At 40.3% G+C, this 27,950-nt stretch overlaps 2 protein-coding genes across 2 annotated transcripts in view; both read left to right on the top strand.

Moving 5' to 3' along the window:
• The window catches only part of LOC138595525 (trichohyalin-like), a 38,540-nt gene that overhangs the window by 9,771 nt on the left and 819 nt on the right, over positions 1-27,950 (top strand). The gene's annotated exons all lie outside the window — the stretch shown is intronic.
• Positions 430-26,453, top strand: LOC138599389 (centromere-associated protein E-like; the record flags this gene model as incomplete). The annotated part of the gene is made up of 5 exons (XM_069671049.1): positions 430-503; positions 2,633-5,421; positions 8,026-8,207; positions 11,253-12,632; positions 26,433-26,453. Coding segments are annotated over 5 exons (4,446 nt in total), but the record flags the coding sequence as incomplete, so codon positions are not given.

The following is a 27,950-nucleotide window of genomic DNA, read 5'->3' as shown; positions in this document are numbered from 1 at the left end:
GGGAGCAAATAGTATCTGCTATGGAGGACATTGAGGAAGAAAATCAAAAGATTAAAAGGCTTTTCATGGAAATTAATGACCTGCAGCGCCAGAGGCCAGAGACTGAAACTGGGTTACAAATTACAACTATTGAAACTGAAAATGAAGTCGAAGGAGTCACTGAACTGGTGAAAGAAGATGGAAACCTTGTGCAAGTTCAAGTGCAAAAAGAGGAAAATGGCAATGAGGTGAAACAAGACGAAACTGATGAGACTGACTCAGAGAGACAAGGCGCTGAGAAGCAAAAACAAAGTAAGGAGTCAAGAGAAGTTCTACAGACAAATACTGGAGAAATGATTGGAGGTTTTTATGAACAGGAAACAGGAAATAATGATATACAAAGACTTAGGACTGAGATTTATCGAACACAAAAAATAAGGAAATCATTGAAATCAGAACTTGAAAACCAATCTGAAGAAAGTAACATTGACAAAGATCAAGGGGATGGACAGAATGAAATTGAAGTATTGCTACAAGATATAAAACACTTCCGAGAGCTTTTGGAAAATATAAATATTGCAATAAGGAAGAGTAAAATACAACTCAAGGAAGAAATGAGCAACATGAAATTGATGAAAACCGCAGCAAGAAAACAAAAGAGAGAACTGGATCAGAGGTTGGAGAGAACTTTGAGAGAAAGAGACAAGTTAGATATTTTAAAGATGAAAACAAAGAGACAAAGTGATGCCACTGAGCAGAAGTTGGAGAAAATGGCAGAAGTTAACACCACCATAGAGAAAATTGCAGCTAGTTCTCAAAAGAAAAGTGATGACATGAAAATTATGATGATGGAGACCAATGTGAAACTCAAACATTTAGAAGACCTGAATTATAAATTTGAGGCTACTAAACAAAAACTGGAAAATAGCTACATTTTATTCTTCCAGGAAAGAGCTAATCTTGAAAAATTAAAGAATGAAATCAGACAGCAAAAGGATAGAAATGATGCCTTGAAAAATGCTGACAGTACAAAGGTAGACAGAAAGAAATTTGTCAGAGCGGAAAGAAGAATGCGCAAAGAAATACGGAAAATGCAAAATGAGATAATGCTTCTCAGATCGGAAAACAAAACACTGAACGAACACAATGAACTAAAAACTGTCAGTTTGAATAATAAAAACTGTGAAGTTGAGCAACTAAAGAAGGAAATAAGTGAGCATATGAAACAACAGACAGAGCAAGAAAGAATTTGGATGTTGAAACAACAAACTGATGTAGAAAATATAAAGATAGAAAGGGAACAAAGAGAAGAAATAAATGAGATGAGTGTAAGAGAAAGTATCAAACAAAACAAACAGGAGCTTGCAATTGCTCAAGAGAAACAACTGAATGAAAAGTTGAAGAGAGAGGACATGGAAAAGCAATGGCAGCAAAAGTTGGAGGTTGAAAGACACGATCTTGAGAAACTAAAGGGAGAGCTGAAGAAAGAGAGAGAGGATCTGGAAAGAGTGACTGAAATGATGAACAAAGAGAAGCTGGCCTTGGAGCTGGTAAGGTCTGACACCCAGGAACAAATTGTACTACTAGAAGAAGAGAAAACTTTGGCAAAAGAGGAAAGAGACCAACTTGAAAAAATCCTGGGCATGAGTACCTTAAAAGAACAAGAACTTAAGGAAGACAAGTTCCAAGGGTTCCAAGAGAAACTGGAAAACATTGAGCAAAGAGTACTATCAGAAAGAAAAGGACTGGAAGTCTTAAAGAAGGATCTCAACAAGACGAAAGAAGAAGTTGAGGCTGGCATAACCATCGTCAGGGAAGAGAGAGATCAACTCAGTCGGACAAAGATCAGTCTGGAGAGGGAAAGAGAAAAGCTTTCCAATGACAGGGAGATAATCGATGGACAAAGGTCTGAGCTGAAACAGAAAGAAGAGGAACTGATGAATAAAATGAAACCAATAGAAATGCTGAGAGTCAAACTGCAACGGCTGAGTGAAAAGTTGAGTGGAGACCAGAAAAAGCAAATGGACAGTTTGCAGCAAAAAGATGAAGATGTGCGAATGTTGTTGACTGAATTGGAGCAGAAGCTTGCAGGACTCACTGTACAGAAAGAAAACATGGCTGGTTACACCAAGCTGTTAGAGAGAGAAATGCAAGGCCTGAGAAGCATTGTGTCAGACACTGCCATCAAGAGAGAGGACATGGAAAAGCAATGGCAGCAAAAGTTGGAGGTTGAAAGACACGATCTTGAGAAACTAAAGGGAGAGCTGAAGAAAGAGAGAGAGGATCTGGAAAGAGTGACTGAAAGGATGAACAAAGAGAAGCTGGCCTTGGAGCTGGTAAGGTCTGACACCCAGGAACAAATTGTACTACTAGAAGAAGAGAAAACTTTGGCAAAAGATGAAAGAATGAAGTTGGAATTCACAAAGGTGTTAAATATGGATTGTTTGCAAAAAACCTGGATGGACACTAAAAGTCAACGGAAAGAGATCATTCAGATGAAGCGCAGGGCTCATGAGATGAGAAGCAACCTGACACAAATACTGCAGGTAATGAATCAGCCTGTCAAGGGAACATGTTTACAGGAAGAGCAGGAACCACTGGAGAAGATAAAGCTGAAACAAATACCTCAGGTCAGGACATCTCAAAGTTGCAGTGAGAGAGACCACAAAACACTCGAAAAGAAATACACAGAGCTCCAAGAACTGAAGGTTCAGATGCTCAGTGAGATTGAGAAACTCCACATGAATGAAAAAGGGCGTCGGACCCTGACAACGAGCAACAAGGCTCATCAAACATTCCAAGAGGATATAACTGCAGGGACGGCAACAAGTCAAGCTTCTATGAAGACATATCAAGAGAATATAATAGTGAAAGAGACTGAAGGACACGATCTTGAGAAACTAAAGGGAGAGCTGAAGAAAGAGAGAGAGGATCTGGAAAGAGTGACTGAAATGATGAACAAAGAGAAACTGGCCTTGGAGCTGGTAAGGTCTGACACCCAGGAACAAATTGTACTACTAGAAGAAGAGAAAACTTTGGCAAAAGAGGAAAGAGTGAAGTTGGAAATCACAAAGGCTGAGCTGCAAACGAGAACAGAACATGCAGACAGGCTGTTTGATGAGATAAACAGAGAGAAAACAACCATTAAAGAGATGAACCTTCAGGTTAAGACAGAAAGAGACCAACTTGAAAAAATCCTGGGCATGAGTACCTTAAAAGAACAAGAACTTAAGGAAGACAAGTTCCAAGGGTTCCGAGAGAAACTGGAAAACATTGAGCAAAGAGTACTATCAGAAAGAAAAGGATTGGAAGTCTTAAAGAAGGATCTCAACAAGACGAAAGAAGAAGTTGAGGCTTGCATAACCATCATCAGGGGAGAGAGAGATCAACTCAGTCAGACGAAGATCAGTCTGGCGAGGGAAAGAGAAAAGCTTTCCAATGAAAGGGAGAGAATCGATGGACAAAGGTCTGAGCTGAAACAGAAAGAAGAGGAACTGATGAATAAAATGAAACCAATAGAAATGCTGAGAGTCAAACTGCAACGGCTGAGTGAAAAGTTGAGTGGAGACCAGAAAAAGCAAATGGACAGTTTGCAGCAAAAAGATGAAGATGTGCGAATGTTGTTGACTGAATTGGAGCAGAAGCTTGCAGGACTCACTGTACAGAAAGAAAACATGGCTGGTTACACCAAGCTGTTAGAGAGAGAAATGCAAGGCCTGAGAAGCATTGTGTCAGGCACTGCCATCAAGAGAGAGGACATGGAAAAGCAATGGCAGCAAAAGTTGGAGGTTGAAAGACACGATCTTGAGAAACTAAAGGGAGAGCTGAAGAAAGAGAGAGAGGATCTGGAAAGAGTGACTGAAAGGATGAACAAAGAGAAGCTGGCCTTGGAGCTGGTAAGGTCTGACACCCAGGAACAAATTGTACTACTAGAAGAAGAGAAAACTTTGGCAAAAGAGGAAAGAGACCAACTTGAAAAAATCCTGGGCATGAGTACCTTAAAAGAACAAGAACTTAAGGAAGACAAGTTCCAAGGGTTCCAAGAGAAACTGGAAAACATTGAGCAAAGAGTACTGTCAGAAAGAAAAGGACTGGAAGTCTTAAAGAAGGATCTCAACAAGACGAAAGAAGAAGTTGAGGCTGGCATAACCATCGTCAGGGGAGAGAGAGATCTACTCAGTCAGACGAAGATCAGTCTGGAGAGGGAAAGAGAAAAGCTTTCCAATGAAAGGGAGATAATCGATGGACAAAGGTCTGAGCTGAAACAGAAAGAAGAGGAACTGATGAATAAAATGAAACCAATAGAAATGCTGAGAGTCAAACTGCAACGGCTGAGTAAAAAGTTGAGTGGAGACCAGAAAAAGCAAATGGACAGTTTGCAGCAAAAAGATGAAGATGTGCGAATGTTGTTGACTGAATTGGAGCAGAAGCTTGCAGGACTCACTGTACAGAAAGAAAACATGGCTGGTTACACCAAGCTGTTAGAGAGAGAAATGCAAGGCCTGAGAAGCATTGTGTCAGACACTGCCATCAAGAGAGAGGACATGGAAAAGCAATGGCAGCAAAAGTTGGAGGTTGAAAGACACGATCTTGAGAAACTAAAGGGAGAGCTGAAGAAAGAGAGAGAGGATCTGGAAAGAGTGACTGAAATGATGAACAAAGAGAAACTGGCAAAAGATGAAAGGGTGAAGTTGGAAATCACAAAGGTGTCAAATATGGATTTTTTGCAAAAAATCTGGATGGACACTAAAAGTCAACGGAAAGAGATCAATCAGATGAAGCGCAGGGTTCATGAGATGAGAAGCAACCTGGCACAAAGACTGCAGGTAATGATAAAGCTGAAACAAATACCTCAGGTCAGGACATCTAAAAGTTGCAGTGAGGGAGACCACAAAACACTCGAAAAGAAATACACAGAGCTCCAAGAACTGAAGGTTCAGATGCTCAGTGAGATTGAGAAACTCCACATGAATGAAAAAGGGCGTCGGACCCTGACAACGAGCAACAAGGCTCATCAAACATTCCAAGAGGATATAACTGCAGGGACGGCAACAAGACAAGCTTCTATGAAGACATATCAAGAGAATATAATAGTGAAAGAGACTGAAGGACACGATCTTGAGAAACTAAAGGGAGAGCTGAAGAAAGAGAGAGAGGATCTGGAAAGAGTGACTGAAATGATGAACAAAGAGAAACTGGCCTTGGAGCTGGTAAGGTCTGACACCCAGGAACAAATTGTACTACTAGAAGAAGAGAAAACTTTGGCAAAAGAGGAAAGAGACCAACTTGAAAAAATCCTGGGTACTCATGGTACCTTAAAAGAACAAGAACTTAAGGAAGACAAGTTCCAAGGGTTCCAAGAGAACCAGGAAAACACTGAGCCAAGAGTACTATCAGAAAGAAAAGGACTGGAAGTCTTAAAGAAGGTGGTAGACAAGACACGTAAAATTGAATGCAATTGTTGTTAATATTTGACTACTATAATTAAATATTTTTTAAATGAGCGTTTATGTAGGAAGTAATGGGTTACATGTCTTTGGACTCCTGCATTTCGCCCATGTCCCTTATGGGACTATATAAATAACAGGAGTGCGTTTAAGTTTGAACATTGTAAACTCACTGTGTAGCTTATAGCTCACAGCTTATAATATGAGTTTATTAATTAATGGATTATTATCGGATTTCTTAACTAGAGAAAATAGAATGATGTTTGATTACATATTATTTTGGAGTATTACTCAATTATGTTGACTTTTACCTTACCTTTTAGGGTGCATGCTGATCAACATTTTGAAAAACTTTTCAAAGAAAGACATAATCGCTGGATTAGTAAGAAAGGAAATACTGATAAACCTTATGATTCATATTCATCTGCCTTCCCAGAAGCTTTACCTGAGTTTAGTCAGGTTTCTCCCTCTGAACTCAGAATTTCTAGGACAAGCTGGGTTCATGAAATAGTGTGTCATGTTATTCCTAAAATGTATGGTAAAGTTCTTACAGAAAGTGACCCCCGGGTTCAGGGACTTGATGTAAGGTTACCTTGGGGCATTTCTTATCCTGTATTTGATTTTAAAGGGTATAGCATGACTATGTTTTGGCCACAAAAAATGAGAAAAGAAGTAAATTATTCTCGCACACAGAACTGTAAAAGAGGCTTTTCCCCAGGGCCAGAGAGTCAGGGAAATGATGGTTTTGGGAATAGAATAGTTGATAAAAATTGGCCTTCAGTCACCAATGTAATGGGTGGATCAGCAGGAGGAGTCTTAAATACTGTTAAAAATTGGGGTGAAGCAACTTTCAGGGACATTGGCAAAGCTATAACAGGTCAATTTTGGTGGATGAAATGGATTATCCCTGTAATTATTCTAATTCTAATAGTTTCTATTGTAGGAGTTTTACATAGGCTGGGGTTGTTGCCTTTAGCAAGATACATTATGACCATAATTCTTAAAGGAACATATAGTCTGATAAGAATTACCCTGATAACCTGTTTTAAACTAATAAAATATTGTATAGTGGTTATGTTAAGACTCTTCGTAGCCTGTCTGAGGAGTGACAGAAGGATTGTTTTTAAGAGGAGCCAACGTAGATGAAACCAGAGACAACGCTCCACCTTTTCGAGGATCTTCGGAACCTCCCCTGCCAGGATGGAGGTGGACATTAATCTATACTTTAAGGTCGAGTTGCACTACGACCCCATAACTTTGGACTTCAGCTCTGATAGCTGCACATCTCTGGGACTGACTGAACTTTTTGTCTTCATTCTTGATCCTCAACTCGGAGCTTCAAAATTTTTTAAAATTAGTTTTTCTTCTTTTCTTTTGTTTCATTTCATTTGATTTAATTCTCTTTTGGAGTTTAATTTCCTAAGATTTAGTTTTTGTTTTGTTTAAAATAACTTTAGACTTTAGTTAAGGTCATGGCAGAAAAGAATGATTTGAATGGTGGATGTGATGAACAAGATGTCATGACAGAAGAATTTAGAGACTTTGTCAGGGAAGTTCCCGCTCGTGCCTTGGTAAGCCAATTTTTTACTTCCATAATTATGATGTTATGGTTAAGTCAAAGAACTGGTTGGCCCTTGGTTAGAGGACTCATCCTGGGCCTTCTATATATTTCATTAAATATGTTTAGAGGGTTTAAAGGAGTGATGACAGTCTCAAGTTGTATTTTGTCAATTTATTTAGCTAGTCTAAAATCTATAACCTTTTCATTTACTGTATTAACTACAGTTAGTAGCCTTCTTGAGATGATTGGCTCTGCAATGACTCTCATGAATATTTTTAAAGGTTACAGATTTGCTGTCATTTTGACAGACTGTTTAATAATGGTCCTTGTCTTACTGATAATGTGGAATATAATCCTGTATCAATTAAATGGACCAGCAAGGCAAGCAATGAAAAGACTAATTAAAACTTTGACAATTTTTACTGCTGGAATTATAGTGTTGAAACTTTTTGAGGGTGCTTTTGCACTCAATCAGTCCAGTGTCTTTCTGATTTCTGCCTTTATATGGTATATTGAAGGAAGGAATGCAGTGCAGAGGAGAAATATCTTCCTATCTGCAGATACACAAAATCAAATAGACCAAGAGAGAGCAACCTTAGTTTAGAGAGACTATGAGAGAAATTAGAACTTTTCTTTTGCTACTTTGCTATTTTGTTGTTACTTTTAAATGGATACTTTTTATAGAGTTTTGCTTTAATCTCGGACTCGACACATTCTTTCAGCTTGAGCAACCCGATCATCCAGCCCCTCGACAGGTCCAAGCCACTGAGACACCTGCTCAGGCTGATGGAGGCAAAGGACTATCAGCACTCTAAGATACAGATGACGATAAGAGTGTTTCTGTGGAGGAGGAAACATCTGGAACCTCAGGAGAAGAGGACGGAGGGAGCCCTTCGTTGACGGAGATGGCGTCTGCGATCGGACCTGAAGGGACAGCGGATAACTTGGAGGCTGGTGAGGACTTTCCCAACAGTGAGTTATGGACAAGTCTCTCTCCTACTCTTCCTCCCTGTGCTGACCCCGTGGACCCCTCAATAGCTTTAAACGAGGCTTTCACCCAAGATGATGAACGGCCCCTTCTTACTCCTCTTCAGTGTGTTCCAGAGCTCCCTTCTTTCATGGACCCTCCATCTCGTAAGAAACCCCGTCTGCAGCTCCTGGTGTCTGACCCTCTCCCTGTCTTCGACACTGTTATGGACTTTCCGATGGCCCGTGACAGTGTACTGCTCAAATGTGGGAGATTCACGCTAGGTGCAAGATTTGGACTTATAGACATCTGCTTGGGGTGTGGACCAGGATTTGTTGTCTCAACAATGATGGACAGTGTGCAGGTGAATATCTTATTTGGGAGACACATCCCATGAAACGACTCCGTTATGTGTGAAGGCCTTAGGGCTTGTAGTCTTTACAAAATAGTCATGGATAGATATGAGTGGCATGACAAGTAATGTATGGACAATGATTAAACTGTTTTAATGGGCTGGAAGGGTTGTACGTGCTGAAATGATGTGTACTTGTCCTTGTGTGATGTTGCTTGAGGCATGTTATTGAATGGTGGTTTCAAGTATCCGTTTGTTTTTGTTTTGTATTTTAAACATAATCTTATATCATAACATCTGATATGTAACATGCTATGAAGTGACTTCAGTATTACTTATTATTATATATTTTGGAGTGATTTCAATAAGATCTATGCTCATGACAAGAGAGGGTGATATGTGAATGCAATGGCACAGATATCCTGAATCCTCCTATTATTCATAATTGACTTATGATGTTCAAATATTATTTCGGTTTTGTGGTTAAATGATTAATAAAATTGCAGGAGAGGGTGTTAGACAGGACAGGTAAAATTAAATGCAATTGTTGTTAATGTTTGACTACTATAATTAAATATTTTTTAAATGAGCGTTTATGTAGGAAGTAATGGGTTACATGTCTTTGGACTCCTGCATTTCGCCCATGTCTCTTATGGGACTATATAAATAACAAGTTAAAAATAACAAAAACAAATGATAAGGAGGAACTCTCCATAAGCTTACACTGGCATGAAAGAGTAGCCAGAACACTTGTTATGAATAACTTGTGCACGTTTGAGTCTTGAGAATATATCACTTTTATGTTCTCTGCATTATCTTAAATCTACTCCTCTTGTACTCCTCTTGAGGTGTCAGAGTCTAACATGTATGCTTTAAGTTTTACTGCCATGTTGGCCTCTGATGCTCTTAGTTGAGTGTCTTGAGAATTACTGCAGTTGAGTCTTTAAAGATCCTATTCTTGATTTATATCCTGTTTTCCCTCATTTACACTGACTTCATGTCAGCCTTTAACATTATAGCCAGCAAGCTTTATGTACTGTAGACTTTGCTCTCTTGGTCTTTTTCTTTAGATTTATTATATGTGTGCGTTTAAGTTTGAACATTGTAAACTCACTGTGTAGCTTATAGCTCACAACTTATAATATGAGTTTATTAATTAATGGATTATTATCTGATTTCTTAACTAGAGAAAATAGAATGATGTTTGATTACATATTATTTTGGAGTATTACTCAATTATGTTGACTTTTTATTAACACAAATTATTGTTGAATTGTGAATTGCAAGGAATTATTTTAACCTTGACTTTTAATCAATGATTTGTGCTACTGTTCTCCTTCTAGTAGTTACTTTAGTCTTTTCATCAATCTGCATGGTGGATTTTTCTGTCAATGTACTTTTATGTACTCATGTAACCATGTCATATATCCATTTATTGGACTTTTGACTATGTATTGTTAAACATTTATCATGTATGCTTACATTTATTGAGTTGTCAGAGAACTTCTCTTTGAGTACTTATTTGTGGGTTGCAGAGTTGTTGAAACTGGTCTTGTCTGTGAACAGATTTATGATTGGCTCCTCGGACGCAGCTGGCCCACGTGGGGTAGGGCTCTGGTTGACCAATAGTTATAGGTGGGCTGGAAAAGTGTCCCTTACCTCACGTGGACGGGCCGCGTGCAGGAGCTGGGAAATTCCAGCTTTTGCGAAGAGGCCTATATAAAGGCAAATGTCCGGAGATCGGGGCTCACTCCCCGCTCCACTCTCCTCAGGACATGCCTACCCGTCTCTCAGAGATTCTCCATTCGCAGGAAGAGGTAAAGCAGATAGCCTGAAAAACTTTAAATCTGACTCTTGTCCGTTTGTGACTTGAACTTCTGGCGTAATTTAGATTTGAAGCAAGACTTTGACAACTGTTGGGCCTGCCATAATGGGGATGCTCGTAAGCTCCTGGCGACAATACGCCTTTCGAGGGTTTGCATGGTATCTCTTGGTAGACAAACCTAAACAGGACTCGAGGTTTTGTGAATAATCAATGCCCGCCAGAGACTCCCAAATTTAGCTGATAGATAGAGAGAATGTAATTTAAGGTTTCTTAAATTGCAACCAAATTGTCCAACTCCTAAATTATCAGCCTTATTTAAAGGCATCTGAAAACAGAACCAGACCAGTTCTGACAAATTTGAGTTTTTAACTTTTTTTTTTTCTTTTTTTTTCTTTTTTATTATTTGTGTCATTTATAACTGAGTGAACAAATAAAGGCATGTAAAACTTTAAGAAATCCTTTGGAGGGAGTTTTGGTTTCGGAGTGAGTGGTATTAAATCAAAAGTGAGAAAAGGTTTTCTTCAAAGGACTCCGTTACGCCCCCGAGGTAAGCTCATGAGATTCACACTACGGCGACATTACTGATTTATAGACACACACACACACACACAGGGTAGAGAGCCCCTTCTTGAGCTATGTTAGGCATCTATGTTTATTGAGGCCTTCATAGCTGTTAGGATTTAAATCATACAGGGGTCCCACTAACAGGGCTCTCATACGGAGGAAGATAAAATCTTACAGGTGTTTAGGCCAGTGAATAAAGTCAGATAAGGGGGCTTTTTTCCTTCAGCCCCCTCCCCTTCTCGCGTCTCTCCCTTTTGTATTTTAGCCTTAAGTCAGGGACGAGGCCTAAGGGTGGGAGAAGGACGTGTAGGGGTTTCACGGTAGGGACCGGACCAAGGGACAGAGAAACTAGCCGTATTTTTCCCTGAGGGCTAAGGGCCCGCTAGCATAGTCCCAGTAGTGATCCGTGAGCACTACGGCGACAGATTAATGAACGTGTCGTCGCCGACGGGAAAGCCTCAGTTTTGTGACGCTTCTGAGGGCGTCCCGTTTTTAGAAGGAGAAGAAAATATGGGAACAATTTTTTCTTAAAACCCCCCTTCCCCTTCCCTATTTAGATATTAGAACATGCTTCAAAGGATCTCAACAAGACGAAAGAAGAAGTTGGGGCTGGCATAACCATCATCAGGGGAGAGAGAGATCAACTCAGTCAGACGAAGATCAGTCTGGAGAGGGGAAGAGAAAAGCTTTCCAATGAAAGGGAGATAATCGATGGACAAAGGTCTGAGCTGAAACAGAAAGAAGAGGAACTGATGAATAAAATGAAACCAATAGAAATGCTGAGAGTCAAACTTCATCGACTGAATGAAAAGTTGAGTGGAGACCAGAAAAAGCAAATGGACAGTTTGCAGCAAAAAGATGAAGATGTGCAAATGTTGTTGACTGAATTGGAGCAGAAGCTTGCAGGACTCACTGTACAGAAAGAAAACATGGCTGGTTACACCAAGCTGTTAGAGAGAGAAATGCAAGGCCTGAGAAGCATTGTGTCAGACACTGCCATCAAGACAGAGGACATGGAAAAGCAATGGCAGCAAAAGTTGGAGGTTGAAAGACACGATCTTGAGAAACTAAAGGGAGAGCTGAAGAAAGAGAGAGAGGATCTGGAAAGAGTGACTGAAAGGATGAACAAAGAGAAGCTGGCCTTGGAGCTGGTAAGGTCTGACACCCAGGAACAAATTGTACTACTAGAAGAAGAGAAAACTTTGGCAAAAGAGGAAAGAGACCAACTTGAAAAAATCCTGGGCATGAGTACCTTAAAAGAACAAGAACTTAAGGAAGACAAGTTCCAAGGGTTCCAAGAGAAACTGGAAAACATTGAGCAAAGAGTACTATCAGAAAGAAAAGGATTGGAAGTCTTAAAGAAGGATCTCAACAAGACGAAAGAAGAAGTTGAGGCTGGCATAACCATCGTCAGGGAAGAGAGAGATCAACTCAGTCGGACGAAGATCAGTCTGGAGAGGGAAAGAGAAAAGCTTTCCAATGACAGGGAGATAATCGATGGACAAAGGTCTGAGCTGAAACAGAAAGAAGAGGAACTGATGAATAAAATGAAACCAATAGAAATGCTGAGAGTCAAACTGCAACAGCTGAGTGAAAAGTTGAGTGGAGACCAGAAAAAGCAAATGGACAGTTTGCAGCAAAAAGATGAAGATGTGCGAATGTTGTTGACTGAATTGGAGCAGAAGCTTGCAGGACTCACTGTACAGAAAGAAAACATGGCTGGTTACACCAAGCTGTTAGAGAGAGAAATGCAAGGCCTGAGAAGCATTGTGTCAGACACTGCCATCAAGAGAGAGGACATGGAAAAGCAATGGCAGCAAAAGTTGGAGGTTGAAAGACACGATCTTGAGAAACTAAAGGGAGAGCTGAAGAAAGAGAGAGAGGATCTGGAAAGAGTGACTGAAATGATGAACAAAGAGAAGCTGGCCTTGGAGCTGGTAAGGTCTGACACCCAGGAACAAATTGTACTACTAGAAGAAGAGAAAACTTTGGCAAAAGAGGAAATGGTGAAGTTGGAAATCACAGAGGCTGACCGTCAAAGTATGACAGAAAGCCCATCATTTTGTTGTTTTCATGTTAATCCAGAAGAATGTGAAATACGTAAGATTAATGAACATGATAAAAAGAAAAGTACCATCGCCATTGATTATGACTCAATACAATCAAAGACGGAACATGTTGTGATAGTGATTTTTGACAAGGCGGTACAAACTGAAGTTGTATCAACAGAATGGTCTCAGGAGCAAGATCTCAGGAAGCAGAGTTGGAATAAACATAAAGAATCTGAATGTGAGATGGATTCTTTGCCTTCTGATGTTACATTACAAACAGAACAACATCCATGGGAGTTAGAGAAGGATTTGTATTATCCTGAAAGAAAGAGGGAACATCTCCTGATGGAAGCAGAGGGTGAAGAAGTGGAAAATCAACAGAAACGGAGGCTTCCAACACTTTTCAAGACAGCAGCAGCGCAAGATGATATAACAAATGAGAAAATGTTAAATATGGATTGTTTGCAAAAATTCTGGATGGACACTAAAAGTCAACGGAAAGAGATCAATCAGATGAAGCGCAGGGGTCATGAGATGAGAAGCAACCTGGCACAAAGACTGCAGGTAATGAATCAGCTTGTCAAGGGAACATGTTTACAGGAAGAGCAGGAACCACTGGAGAAGATAAAGCTGAAACAAATAACTCAGGTCAGTAAATCTCAAAGTTGCAGTGAGAGAGACCACAAAACACTCGAAAACAAATACACAGAGCTCCAAGAACTGAAGGTTCGGATGCTCAGTGAGATTGAGAAACTCCACATGAATGAAAAAGGGCGTCGGACCCTGACAACGAGCAACAAGGCACATCAAACATTCCAAGAGGATATAACTGCAGGGACGGCAACAAGACAAGCTTCTATGAAGACATATCAAGAGAATATAATAGTGAAAGAGACTCAAGCATCTCCAGAGACAAACTGTGGACTCCTCTGTCAGCTACGGCATTATTGCTATCGCTGCTGCTGCCCTTGCTGTGCCTGCTGTAAGACTGTGTACCAAAAGTAGAAATGAGGAACATAGTTCTGTCTCTATTATTAATTCAAACTACAGCATATCTGTAAAGTTTTTGACCTTGTGCATGAAACTTGAACATTTTGAAACTGTTTTTTTGAGTTCATCAGTTATCCATTATTGTGTCTGTTTTGGTTGTCCAGATACTTGAGAATTGAAAACGACTTTGAAAGAAATTGATGAAGTGAAATACTATTCATGTGATGCTTTTTAAACTATTGCCTTAAAGTAATACAATAAGTAAACATATTACTGCAGCTCTGAGTACAAAACATGTGACGCTTGTTTTTCTCAACATATGCTTTCCCTTCACAGGCTGGTACATAATTGTTTACCTGAATCATTTAAGAGTAACTACTTAATTTTTTGTGATTATTATTGTCTATTTTACTTCAGTACAGCCAGTACTTCAGTATTTTATATTCTGTCAGGGAATCTTGATTAAAATCCTGATCCTGTATATTCCTGCTCCTTTATTTCTTTATGTTTCTCTTGCTGTGTTATAATCAAACGAACGTAGAGAGGGCCATGGCCACCCCTGATAAAACTGCCTTTGTGCGTTTACAGTGTAGCAATCTTTAAGATTGCACATTACAAATAGTAGCCAGTACTGTAGCCTGTTTGTAGTGATTACATCTGTATAGTTCAAAATGATAAGGGGATAATTATTATTTAAATCTCGAAGAATCATTGAGGGCATACCCTCATTTCCAATGATGTCGAGAGTACAATAAAACAAAATCAATATGCAGACAGAAAGAGGGAGCACTCTCGCTTTCTGGTGCACAGAGATGCGCCACAAAAACAAAACAAACACACCGAAACCCGAGGATCATAACACCGCCCCCACATGAATACAAACCTACACGGTTTGTTACAAAAAGCTAGACTCGGGACAAAGCATCAGCTACCACATTTTCTGAACCTTTTTTGTGCTTAAGGCTTAGGTAGTTAAAAAAGAAAATCTGATAAACAAATCTCTACATCACAGATTTTGGTTTACTTATTTCCTGCTTATCAATTTTCTTTTCACAATTGAAGATTTTTGTGATTTTTTTTATTAAGTGATATCATTTTCGGTTGTGTTTAGTTAACATAGTCCAGCCAAGTAGAGCATCTTCAAAGTCACCAGCAGAGGTCCCCATCCTCCACCCTGAAGGTCATGAGCAGCAACATGGCTTTAGATACTCATGACAACAGCAAAATAATGATAACAATTATACAACATATTATAATTGAACTTATAAGTACATTGCTCTATCATTTCATTTGGCCTGAGTGACTCATTTTACACCCAGGTATATATTCCAAATGTGTATAATAATAGGCAACAAACAGTAATGTGTCATTTTCAGCTGGCAAAAAATAATTGTGGTTTGTCAATGCCCAAAAATAACTCGATCTAAATGTATAGACATGATCATGTCCCGCAATCAAATATACTTTGTTACCACACAACCATATAGAAATGAGAAAATAACAGTTAAAGTGTCATCTTCCTTGTTTCAGTGGACAAATGCACATTATAAATCTACAGGAACATATTTCTCTTTACAATTTAGCAGAGGATCTAAGTTTGCAGCAGGGTGTGAGAGATGTCACTGGCATGCTTTGCAAATATGGTTTTCCTTTCTGCGTGTTGGAGGCCTCTTGGGGCAGCTCTAGCGCCACAGTGGGCAAAGGCAATACTATTATGTATACTTATAATAATATACATAATATAACTATTACTAATGATATAACTATATACAACTAGATGTGTGTCTCAAAACTGAAATTGAATTTCAAGAACTGAATTTGAATTGTGAGAACTGAATGTGGAATTAGAATTTTCAGATAATCTGAATTCAGTTTCAGATTATTACATTCAGTTTCAAGTTTACTGCAATTCAGTTTCAAACTAGTTTCTCTGCAATATGTGTTTTTTTTTTATCATTCAAGGCTTCACATTCTGCATTATTCATACGTCAACAGACATACTGCTGCATAATTTCAGCTTCATGATGCAACTCTTCTCTACTACACATATAACCGACTCATTGACTGGAAAATTAAGAGCAAAAAACACACACCCCAAGACTTATTCTTACATTGCTGATGCCTCTTTTTTCAGTGTCGAGACTTTGAAGCTGTAAAACAGGTGCTATACTGCAGCTCCCCCTAGTGTCACATCAAAGGTACTGCCATGAAGAAACAACACTGTAGTGTGTCATGATTTGTTTTTTTAAAGGCACCCAGTGACGCAGCAAAAATATGATTTACAATTACGTTTTCTTCTATATTTTTTGGTCTTCATTTTATAAATGTAAAAAGAGGAATGGGCGTGGTTGTGACATGGGTTACTAATAAAACCTTTACATCAGGCAACACAGACCAAGGTACAAATTATTGCAGGAGCCATAATATGTGATTATTTGTTACGTTTCAGTCCTTTAATTGGTTAACTATTATTTCCGGTAATGCGCACTTGGGCGGGGTTTCTCATTTGTATCTCAGAAACAGAAATACTTTATTAATCCCCGGGGGGGAATGCAGGCGTTACAGTTGCTCTGACACAGAGAAAACAGAGAGTTAAATGCAAAATAAGAGTTACGATGCAACAGTGTATGCAGTATTATATCAACATATTGCATAGTTGAATTACTGCACAATCATCCAGCTTATATGTACAGTGAGAGTTCAAGTATCTGTTCAGCTGGGTGGCAGGAAGCAGACAAAAACGGTCAGTGGGTTAGGTATTTTCTGTTGACCGTCATAGTGGTTTTGAAGTTATTTTCCCTTTCGTTTCAGTACTTTTGATCGACTTTTGTTTAATAAAAGGTTCAAACTTATCTGGACTTTGGACTCTCTTTTGGAACGATACGCGATACACAGTTACAGCCCACTTACGCTTTAAGCAGCATTTTAACCATCTCAGTCGCTACAATAACATCTATACTAAAATGACAATTAAGCGAACTCCAGCTGCTGATGATGACCGGTGGTATATGGTTGAAAACTCTAGAATAAGATAGTATGTGAGAGTAACTGTTGTTTCAAAAGGTAAATAATTTACTTTCACCTGCATGGCCGTTATTTATTACGGAAGCCCTAAGCGGACATGCATCCACGTTGATAACGAGTCATTTACAGCGCTTTTTCCTCGCAATAACTGGATATTTATCTGGCAATATAGAAAACAAAACAGGCTGGTCACTGTGATATTACAGAGAAGGACATGCCATGCTGCCATTGCCCACACTAATGAGGTAAGTTAAGCCTGTTTCTATGTTTTTTTTGTGCTTTTGCAGCTCTGTTGTCATCAAGATAAACTAGTTTTCACGGGAAAACTGAGTAATATGGACATGTATGAATGCATGTCCGCTTAGGGCTTCATGTTGAAGTCATGCAATCTTTGTTTTAGAAAGATTCTTCCACATGATGATGCCTTCACGTCCGTAAAGAAATGGTTTTCCCACATGGTGTTAGATGGGATTAAAAGTGGAGGCTCTCCCCAATCAAAGCTTTTGACATGAAGCAAACTACAGACTGCGAGCTGGGACGGATCTCATGCTCTTAAGGTCAGGCTTGTGACAGGCCTCCCGCCACTTTCATGGTTTTCGAGTGACATGTTCAACAAGCAGTGGACCTTAAGTTGAAAGGGTTCCCATTTCAGTGTCACTATACAAGATGTGGAGCAGAATTTAAACCATGCAACCAAGTCAGGTCACATTGAAAACCAGATCAAACAAACACTACAGTCAAAGGCATGACGACGACATGACAGCCCACCGCTTATCCTGCACCGCCACCTAGTGGAAATAATACCAAACAGCAGCCACTGACTTACAGCTGAGAAACATCCTGTACATGCATTATAGGTTGAGGACACCAAAGTCAACAACATGCCGGTCCTTGAACAAAGAAAGTGTTCAGTAAGTTATGGGTGAAAACACTTGTTATTTAACAGAAACTTCTGGAAGTACTTAATAACACTCCGTTCCACTCCATCATCTGTCCTTTTATATTAAATTTCCACTTATCTGTCTTCATTTCTCCATTTGTAGAGAAGAAAATTGGTTCTATAACTGAGTCAGTAAAAAAATTATTTCTGTCTGAGTGTCAATTTGCACCTAATGTTTTATTGCTTCCTGATATTAAAGCCTCATGGTGGATAAGAGGATATTTGATCAGAGCCAATTCAGCAGGATATGGACTAATTTCCACTCAAATAATATTAAATGGTGAGACGTTTCCTAGACACAAAACAGCCAATATTTCTGTTTTTAACAAATGAAAACAAATAAAAACAAAACAGGGACATTCAACCAAACGTCCTCTTGTACTGCTCGAAGTCCTTTATGTTGAATAAATTATACAGTTGTAGATTACTGTCTGTTACGGAATACAGGTTGTTTTCCAAATTAAATGTTTTTGGTTATTCTTTAATGATTTATTTTTAATTATAGATGCAACCAAGTGATCTAATTGGACAAGAGGCCTTCCATGAGTGCTGACATAGAGAACAACATCACTGGGACTTTTCACTCTGTGTATCACTCCGCCTCATCCAGGTGTTCTGAATACTGTCAATTAACATCACAGCAGACAGTAGCTGTGTCCCAATCCAGGCGCTGCAGCCTTCAAAGGCCGTATTTTAAGGCCGATTGTGCTGTCCCAATTCGAAAGCTCCTTCAGATGCAGCCGACAAATGCGTCCTACGTTTCCCTGGCCACGAAGGATCCATCAGGTGCATCCTTCGGGGCCCAACGTATCCCGAGATGCACTGCACGCCAGTTCAAGCGAGATGGCGGACTTGGAATACACTTTCCATGTAAACGTTTCTGGTTTCAACTCAATCGAATAGCTAGCAATACACACGTTTTTTTTAAAAACTAATGGGCCCTTGAAACAAATCATCTTTAAAATAATAGGTATAATAACTTATTCGACGTTAGTTATGCTAGATAGTTAGCCCGCTATCTCCCTGTTGCTAGGCGACAGGAGCGGCGCTTGGTGACACAAGGTTAAGGGCGGGAATAGCTGATGGCGCAAAAAGGAAATCCTGCGTAGAGCAGACCATCTCATTTCAGTTTGGCTTTAACGGTCCACGCATCCTCTGTAGACCGCCTCCTTCGAAGGCTGCAGCCCCTGGATTGGGACACAGCTATCGTGTGTCTACACTGAGTTTGGTACCTCTGAATCACACAGCAGACTCTTATTTCACTGGTTGCTTTAAATATTAAAACATACAGAGAAATGTACATCAATCAAAGTAGCAGCTCTGTGGTAACTTTTAGACAAACTAAGAAGCAAGAGTGCAGGAGAATGTTTGGGTTGCTTGGCAACAGCAGTCCAGTTTCAGTTATGTTGTGGAACTCGTGGAGTTGGTGGAGCTGCATATGACCGAATCACAGCAGTGCTGATATTTACAACATCCCTCCCTCATGTGATATTGCTTAAATATTGTTTAATTTCCAAATATTTGTTAGCTGTCAAAAGCATATACAGCATATTGTGCAGCTATAGGTCTGTGCAGCAATATGTTTTTGGCCAGTATTCAAGTATTGCCTTTCTTTAGAAGCTAGTGTCAAGTGCCAAAGTGACCTTTTATATTATAACCTTTAAGCCAAGCTATGCCTGTGCTGTAATAGAAAACACCTCTTCCTATGTTCGACTCAACCTGAATGTTAAACATGCACACCAGCCTTGCCACTCTAAGCAGGGGTTAGACTCTGATGCAGTCTGTGACAGGCAGAGAAGAGCAACACAGTGATTTATAGTTCAACTGAAAACGTACTGGCAGGTTCTGGAGGTTGAAAGGCCGGTGAAACGAGAAACAGGCAGGTAGATTGGCACGAAGGCAGGTCAAGGCAAGAAACTCCAAATTTCAGACAGCAGAAAGCACTCAGCAACAGGTATGGAAATGTGGCAGTATATATGGAGTGAGGCTAATGAGTGAAGTGGAGACAGGTGAGCAGGAGGGAGGGGAGAGTCAGGATTATTACAGGAAACAGGTGTGTGGGTGGGAAAAGGAGGGAAAGGGTGAGGACATCTAGTGGAGAGGTGGAGAATGACAGGAGGATCAGCAGAAAAGTACACACTACACACTTCCACTCTGTTTGCGACCTCATGTGGAAGATCCGCAACATCTAGTGCCGTCGATCACCACTTGTTGCAGACTTGAAGTAGGTTGCTAAACCATCAACCAGCAAGTCTGCACAGATGCCAACTTTCTGACAACTCTGTCTTGTAGTAGCAGTATCATCTTAAAGTTGACATTATAATCAGGATCTAATAAACATATTCTAGTCTATTGAACAGGGACAGGGACTTTCTCATGATGTGGAGTGATTTTATTGATCCTGGCCTGATATTGGGTCTGCCTCACTGTTAAAGTTGTAATCTCAAAGATCTCAGTTTTGTTCTCTTTGGCGCCACCTATGGCAATAAACTAATTGCAGGAACACACTTCCCAAATATCCAGACAGTGTCACATGTGTGACGTCCTCGGTTGGCTCCAGTTGTAACTCTTGATTTTCCTCGCTGACGGTCGCTTTCCTTTTTTACTGTTTGCTTCATCTGAGCGTCGAGTTTGTTTCTTTTTCTTTGGATTTTCACTTATTTTTGAAGTTGTATCTGTAGTCATCCATCTTTTCTTTGTTTGTTCAGTGGTAGTCGGTCGTCTCTCATTCAGAAGGTTGGGGGTTCGATCCCTGACTGCTACAGTCACATGTCAAAGTTTCCTTGGGCAAGACACTGAACCCCAAATTGCTTCTGGTGGCATAACCATCAGGTATGAATGAGCAAAGATCTTATTGGAGAGTGGCACTTTGCCATGCGAAAAGGTGAATGTGACATTTAGTGTAAAAGCAGCTTCGAGTGGTCACAAGCACTATATAAGTGCAGTCCATGTACCATTAAGTAGATTACTGCTTACCAGAAAAGCAGCCACATAACTCCGCCTACCCTCTTTGGCAGACCAACCACTACCTGGGTGCCACTTGATTTTTTCTGCAAATGTCGCCACAGACACCCAGTCCATAATAATACTATATACTGCAAATGCAAAGGCTTTCATCAGTTGTCCATAGACTCAATCACCATTATGGGATAGATAGTGACTTAACAGACATTTATTTAAAGGAAAATCTTTGAAATCATTACTTTAATTATGGAGCCTAATATTATTTGTGTGGCATGAAATCATGGTTAAAAAAGGTTCCTGTTTCCGCAGGAGTGAGGGGTGTCCATGCCTAAGCCTGCCACTGTATTTTGTACCCCAACACCTAATAAAGGGTGCATTATTTAGCTGCGAGTGTGACGGCAAACTGAGTTTCCTCTATGACTAAGTACAAGTGTGAGGGTTCAGGTAAAGAAAGGTCCTACATGTCTAGGAGGAAGTGAGCGGCGGATGTAGACAGGAAATAGTACAAAACGTAGGGGAGCAAAGGAGCAGACTGACGGTCCTCCTGAAAGACCAAAGTCACTCTGAAATTCATTGCTTATTCATTTAATTTGAAGGTGAGATGCCTCCATTTCCTGTCACACATTTGTCCCGCCCCCTTTACCTCGCACAGGGTCAAATCTGATTAAACTCTGACCTCCAACATAATAAGGCTCCAGTGTCCAAACGTGTCTGAGTGACGGGGTGAGACTGACCTCTGTTTCAGGAAACATCGATTGTTGTCATGTCTCGTTTGTTTAAGTGTCTGTCAAAGAGATCTGTTGGAAAAGCAGCAGGGCCTGTGTGAGTGCATGGACAGTGATAGATGGAGTGCATTTATTTATACATAATGCATCAACAGACACAATAACAACCGATGAGGACTGGTGCTCATATTGCCTCATATTCTAAGACGTCTTCATTCAGAGTTTCTGACTCCACAATTAAACTGAAATTAACTGCAGACACTGGAATGGAGCATCTGTTTAATGTAGATTTCAGCATAAAAGGGTTTTGAATGAATAGAAAGAAGCTAGTGAGTTAACAAAAGAGGGAAAACAAAGAGCAGAAACAGACAATGAGATAAAATAAAGGCTGCATGCAACAACTCAAGCAGCAGATTTGCAGAGAAACAGCCCGTCTCCCACAGCGGCTCCTCCTCACAACAGAATTTCAAATTAAAAGGAAGCACAGTAATTATTTAGAACAATCAGTGGTAGGAGAAATAAATGAGTGTTGTAATGGCGCTCGGGTCTCTGGGAAAGCAAGTGTGGTTTGTGCATGCACATGATGTAACTTCTATTTGGAGAGGAATTTCAGAAAGGACTGAACTTTGAACTCTGTGACCTTTGCTCCACAATTTCAGTCATGTTGGACCATTTTCTGAGGTTTTGTCGATACAACACAAAGTGGTGCCTTCTGAGTATAAGTGAAGCTCTGTTTCCAAGCAAGCCAAGGTCAGAGAGCTGCAGAAGACTTTACTGAATGCTGCTGACGAAATTATTTTGAACATGTTTGTGTCATATTGTCTGTACAGAAGCTCGAAGCGGACATGCATCCATACATTTAATTTACTCAGTTTTCCCATAATAACAAGTAATTTCTGTTGTTTTCCTGAGATCTCGACTTATTCATTCACATCACGAGATATCAACGCTGCACCACCGTAACATCAGATGATCATAACTCATATCCCCAGAGCTGCAAAAGCACAAAACAAACATAGAAACAACTTACCTCATTAGTGTGGGCGATGGCAGCATGGCATGTCATGCTCTGTAACAACACAGTGACCAGCCTGTTCTGTTTTCTAGATTGCCAGAAAATCATCCCGTTATCACAAGAAAGCCAGCTTTGTTATCTCGAGATAACGAGATAAATAAGTCGAGATCTCGAGAAAACAACTACAAATGAACTCGTTATCAATGTGGAAGGCTGAGTAAATAAAATGTATGGATGTATGTCCACTTAGGGCTTCCACAGATCTAATCTGTATAAGAAATATACCGTTTACATATGAAAATGTTATCAAGATAGCAGTTGTTATATTGGGCCAGAAATAAACATCTGTAGTACAAGTAATTTTGTGCAGTCAACCTCCTCACACCTCAACAGTTTGAGGGTTGTGCTTCTTCTTGCTTGAACAACCTGCTCACTGAACATTATCCCGCATAATTACATCCCGTGTGACATAATTACATGTCTCCTTACTAAAGATATCAATAATTTAAGACAAAATATTGCTTTGAAAATGATTTTTTTCTGAGAAAGAAAATTGTCCCTAAGTGTTGGTCTGTTGATATTTTCTTTTTGATTTACTAGTCTTTAGCTGGTGCCAAAGTGCCCACCATGTTAACTTTAGTGTCTGTCCTCTTTAAAGCGCTAATCTCGAAGATCTCAGTTTGTGTCTCTTTGGCGCCACCTATGGCGATAAAAGGTAATTGCGGGAGACGTTGGCTCCGGTTGTAACTCTTGATCTTCCTCGCTGACGGTCGCTTTCCTTTTTAGACTGTTTGCCTTCATCTGAGCGTCGAGTTTGTTTCTTTTAATTTGGATTTTCACTTATTGTTGAAGTTGTATCTGTAGTCATCCATCTTTTCTTTGTTTGTTCAGCCATAGTAGATTACTGTTTACTCGCAACACTGCAGAGACTGAAAAAGCAGTCAACCACTGCTGGCTGATAGAAAACGCGTTACTACCTGGGCGCCACTTGGGATTTGTCGCCACAGACACCCAGTCTGTAATACTGGAAATACAAAGGCCTTCATCAGATGGCCATAGGCTCAATCACCATTGTGTTCTCCATACAGCGACAGATAGTGACTTAACAAACATTTATTTAAATGATTTAACAGGATTATCACATTAATATTGTTAATTTCTTTTTCTAAACAGGCAGACATTCAACACACCAGACTTCATTGTGTGGATCAATATGATTTTGGTTAGTCCTCCACAACCTCTGTGAGAACTGTGTCCATGGCTACAGTCTGCTATAAAGAGAACGACCTTGAACACCTTCATTCACCAATGACAATTATAATAATGTTTTTGTAAAAATAGTGCATAAAAGTAAGTTCTAGATTAAATCTCACGCCAGATGTTTTATCAAGAAAAATATATTTCATATTGTAGTTTTTGTGGTGTATAAACTGAATGGCTTGATGCCTTTATGCCTCATGGTTTCAGATTGACCCTCCTGACCTCGCCGCAGCTTTTGGAAGTGACTCCAGAAATCTTTCTCAGACGGACTTTGTGCCTTTCTCTTCTTTTTTTTTTTTTACTCTTATATTTCATACTGTAGCAGCCTGTGGTGAAATTTAAGACCTATCGTTACATAATAGCTTCCATTGTGTACAGAAATGTTGGATCAGATAAAGAAGTTGGGGATAAATGGTCTGATGCAGAGCAGTGAATGTGATTTCCAAGATGCCAGTAAAACACTTTGTCAGCTCAGACGCTGATAAGCCCACCACTCATTCAGCTCCCCATGAAAATAGTTTGAATGAGGTATGTGGCTGGCAGATAGTTAGTGTGTATGGGATTATTTTTTGTTGGCTGCAGCTCACAGTCGCCTGTACTGTTCTCTTTTCAAATTGTCAGCAGAAGCCAGGCAACATGTTGCAATCTTCTTCCCTTGCTTATTATATTCTGCTTTATGATGGGAGCCAAATTGAGCCATAAACATTCTGGCCAACATTTCAGTTTTTTCTCATACAATCGCATCACTCCCAGTTGACTACCTCAATCCTGCATCGTGCTGAGATGCTGCAAAAACAGTGTTCCTGTGGTGTCATGAGTGCTGAAAAACATCAGCAGTGAAACAAAATGAAGTGCAAACCAGATTGTGTGTCGGACTGCAACACAGACATGTGAATGTGACGAGGTCCAGGGCATTTAGACAGGTGTGTCTGGATGTGTCCCTGGCATTAAAGGTACAAATTGTCCTGTGCTTACATCCTAACCAAGGCACCGAATCCACTGCTGCTTGGGGCGCGTGTCCATGTGCTGCCCCCTCACTCTGACATCTCTCCATTTCATGTCCACTGGTTCCTGTTTGTCCATGTGTGTATTTCGGGCCTTGTGTGTGTAACACGTTTTTTTAATAACAGAGTGAAAAAAATAATAAAGTATACCTTCTTCTTCTTCTTTACTATTATATACATTTAAGAAGGGATTAACAAGGCACCTACCAAAAATATTGTTTTACAATGTTACAATTTAGCAGATGCCAAAGCGTCCAAAGCGACGTACATCTGGGAGCAGAATACGCTTCACGACATACGTAGGAAAACAATATCCTCAAGTCCCCACCGAGCACTTTGTTGTTTCCATAATATTATATTTTCTTTATATATTTGTTGTCTCTTCTACAAACCTCTAACCCAAACAGCGGATCCGATATTGTGAACTGCATGCCTAGGTATACATTGTGCAGACTGAGACATAGTGCCGAGGGAAAGGGCTGTGTGACCTCAACACTTCACCCTTAAACTGTTTGTTTATATGTACGACTCTTGTAAGTGGTTAAAGTAGGTGGTACTGGGTTCATGGTAATTTGCAGCGGCGTTTAGCTTAGCTTTCGTGCAGGGGTGGTGCTGACTGTTATGGATAGGTAGGTAGGTAGATAGGTAGGTAGGTAGGTAAGTTGATTAATTGACCGCAGTCCAGGTCAAGAGAGAGGGAGGATCAGGAGCCACCGCCCTCGACTAAGGTGTTGTACAGTCTGATGGCTGTGGGGACAAAGGACCTCTGTACCGCTCAGTTATCTATTGTACGTAGTACACTTACTATTGATAGGTACCTCGTACAACCCCACTTTAAAAAATCTGGACTATCCCTTTAAGACGGCAAGGATCTAGACAGGAAGGAACATGAGTAAGTGGCAACAAACAGCTTCAAGTGCAATCAGACAGAGAGGCAGGCAGTGTTATCCTCATCATCGTCAACAACATCAACAACATCATGAAGTGCAGAGGTGTTCATGAAAGATTGGGGTCTCTAGCTTCTTCTTAAAGGTGGAAAGGGACTGAAGGCAGACCGAATGCAGTCAACGTTACGTAACGAATGTGGTAACTCATTCCACCACCGGGAGACTACCGAGGAGAAGAGTCTAGTTAGCGACTGTTGTGATGGGAACACCAGGCGCCTTTCATTGGCAGAGCGTAGTGGGCAGGACGGAGTGTAGACCTGGCTGAGTTTTGAGGTCTTTTCTCTCCTTTTCTGAAAATTACAAATATGGCTTATTTGTTTTTCTGAGTCTCTTATCACAGAAACTAATTAAGTGAAAATGATTCATTTTCCTTTTAAAGCTGGGTGGTATTGTTGTAGCTTTGGCCAGCATACCTGTAGGGCATACAAGGAAACAGAAGCCCCAAATGGTTCGCTTAGCAGATATTCAGAGTTCTAAATCAAGTTATTCCCTCTTTATTTGGTAGTATTGTCAAAATAAGCTCAGTTAGAATTATCTCACGGGTTTCAATCTTTCTTTCTCTCTAAGAGACAGAGCTGCCATAGACACACAGCTTCTTGCAAGGCAACTCAGTCAGCATAAACCGTTACTGTTATAGCATAAAGATCATTTGAGAATATGGTTGCCTGAGGCCAGTCAAGACACAGCAAAAGGGTCAGCCCTTTGCCCACTCTTAGGGTCAGTCTTTGGCATCCAAATGAGGAGGGATCAATAGCCTATCTTCGTTTGACCCAAATTCTCATCAGTGTTTCTAAAGGCTCACTTTTTATCTCATCAGGTCAGCCCCCACTCCCTGTGAGAGGCTGTGAGGTTCGGGCTTGCTTCCATATCCACCCAACACCATAATGAAACTTATAATAAGGGGTCGAAAGAGGAGATTAATTTTTAATGAATCACTCCCCAAACGATAATGGCTCCTGAGGACTGTCATTAAATACTTTAATGATGACTTTGACCGTTGCCATCCGCAGGGCAATGTGGAGCAGTCCTTGTGGGAACTCTGTCATTATGGCCTGATTTAAAGTTTAAAGTTGGCTTTGTAACAAACAATGAGGTATAGAAAGTGGCAACCATCTGGGCTGATGTGGAAGTGCCAAAAACTGCAGGTTCTCAAGTAGCCACCAGAGGCTGGCTCAAAAAGCAGGCCAATCCCCATCAGGCCCCTTATTATAATGCTGAATGCAATGGGAAATGGACTGCACTTATGTAGCACTTTTCTAGTCATCGGACCACTCAAAGCACTTTTACACTACATGTCACATTCACCCTCTCACACACATTCATACGTACTATGCAAATTGCCAATCTCCAATCAGATACCAACCATTCACACGCCAACGTGTATTGTTCAAAGGATGGGACCTCTGTGTTGTTACATTAATATGGTACACAGGGCATAGTTTTGCAGTTCATTGTGGTATTTTGACCCTTTCTCGTTTTCTTTTTTCATTTCAAATAAGATCATTTTAAAGCTGCAGTACAATATTGGTGTATTTTCAATCTGGCAACTCTGAGAACCGCCAACCTTTCGACTGAAAGCCACAGCTGCTCCATGAAAGATGTTCACAACCTGGGTTCCATTGATTCATTTGTTGGCCTGTGCATGGGAGGATTGCTGTTGGCCTTGGAGACCAGTTATTTTAAGTTACCCCGGTTGGCTTCATTCACCTGATGTTCACTCTCCAAACCAAGATGTGGGAAGGTGAGCAGAGTTGATACATTGTACAAGCTCTCTGAGCTTCCTTAGTGTGATAAATTAAACACCTCCAGCAGCCACTGCAGATAGAATCTCATTCTGTTGGAAATAATGAGCCTCTCCAGTCCCACGCTTTTTTTAAAATATAGTTACTCCTTCCTCCAAAAAAACGTCTAGTGACTTCAAAAAGGCAATCTGAAAACCAATGGTTCATGTCATGGTGGCTACGTTCACTATTTATACAGTCTATAGTTAAAGGAGAGTTCGGTATTTTTAAACCTGGGCCCAATTTATACATATGTGTGTGTCGAAATGAGTCATAGGAACAAAAACTTTTGGATTCGGTCCACTCAACAGCCTCTACCGTAGCCTCAATACAGCCACAATGGCTGCAACATAATCCCCTGCGCCTGATCAAAGTACGCCCACTAAAAGTGCTTGTTTTTGCCACAGATTGTTACTCCAGGTGTCCGACAACATTATGGAAATGATCCCTACAAAGATCGTCCTGTTTTTAAAGAGTAAGATCCTTTTTGTGTAACCAGAAACCAAAGTCTTCGCTCAAGGAGAAGTCTCGCTCTGATATCTCGCGGGTGGGGA

The sequence above is a fragment of the Semicossyphus pulcher genome, unplaced genomic scaffold, assembly GCF_022749685.1.
Source record: "Semicossyphus pulcher isolate SPU_LCO1_2020_fin unplaced genomic scaffold, fSemPul1.0.p SCAF_10, whole genome shotgun sequence".
In the NCBI taxonomy this organism is placed as follows: domain Eukaryota; kingdom Metazoa; phylum Chordata; class Actinopteri; order Labriformes; family Labridae; genus Semicossyphus; species Semicossyphus pulcher.
Note: the sequence above shows the minus strand (reverse complement) of the source record. Positions and strands in the feature narration are given on the sequence as shown.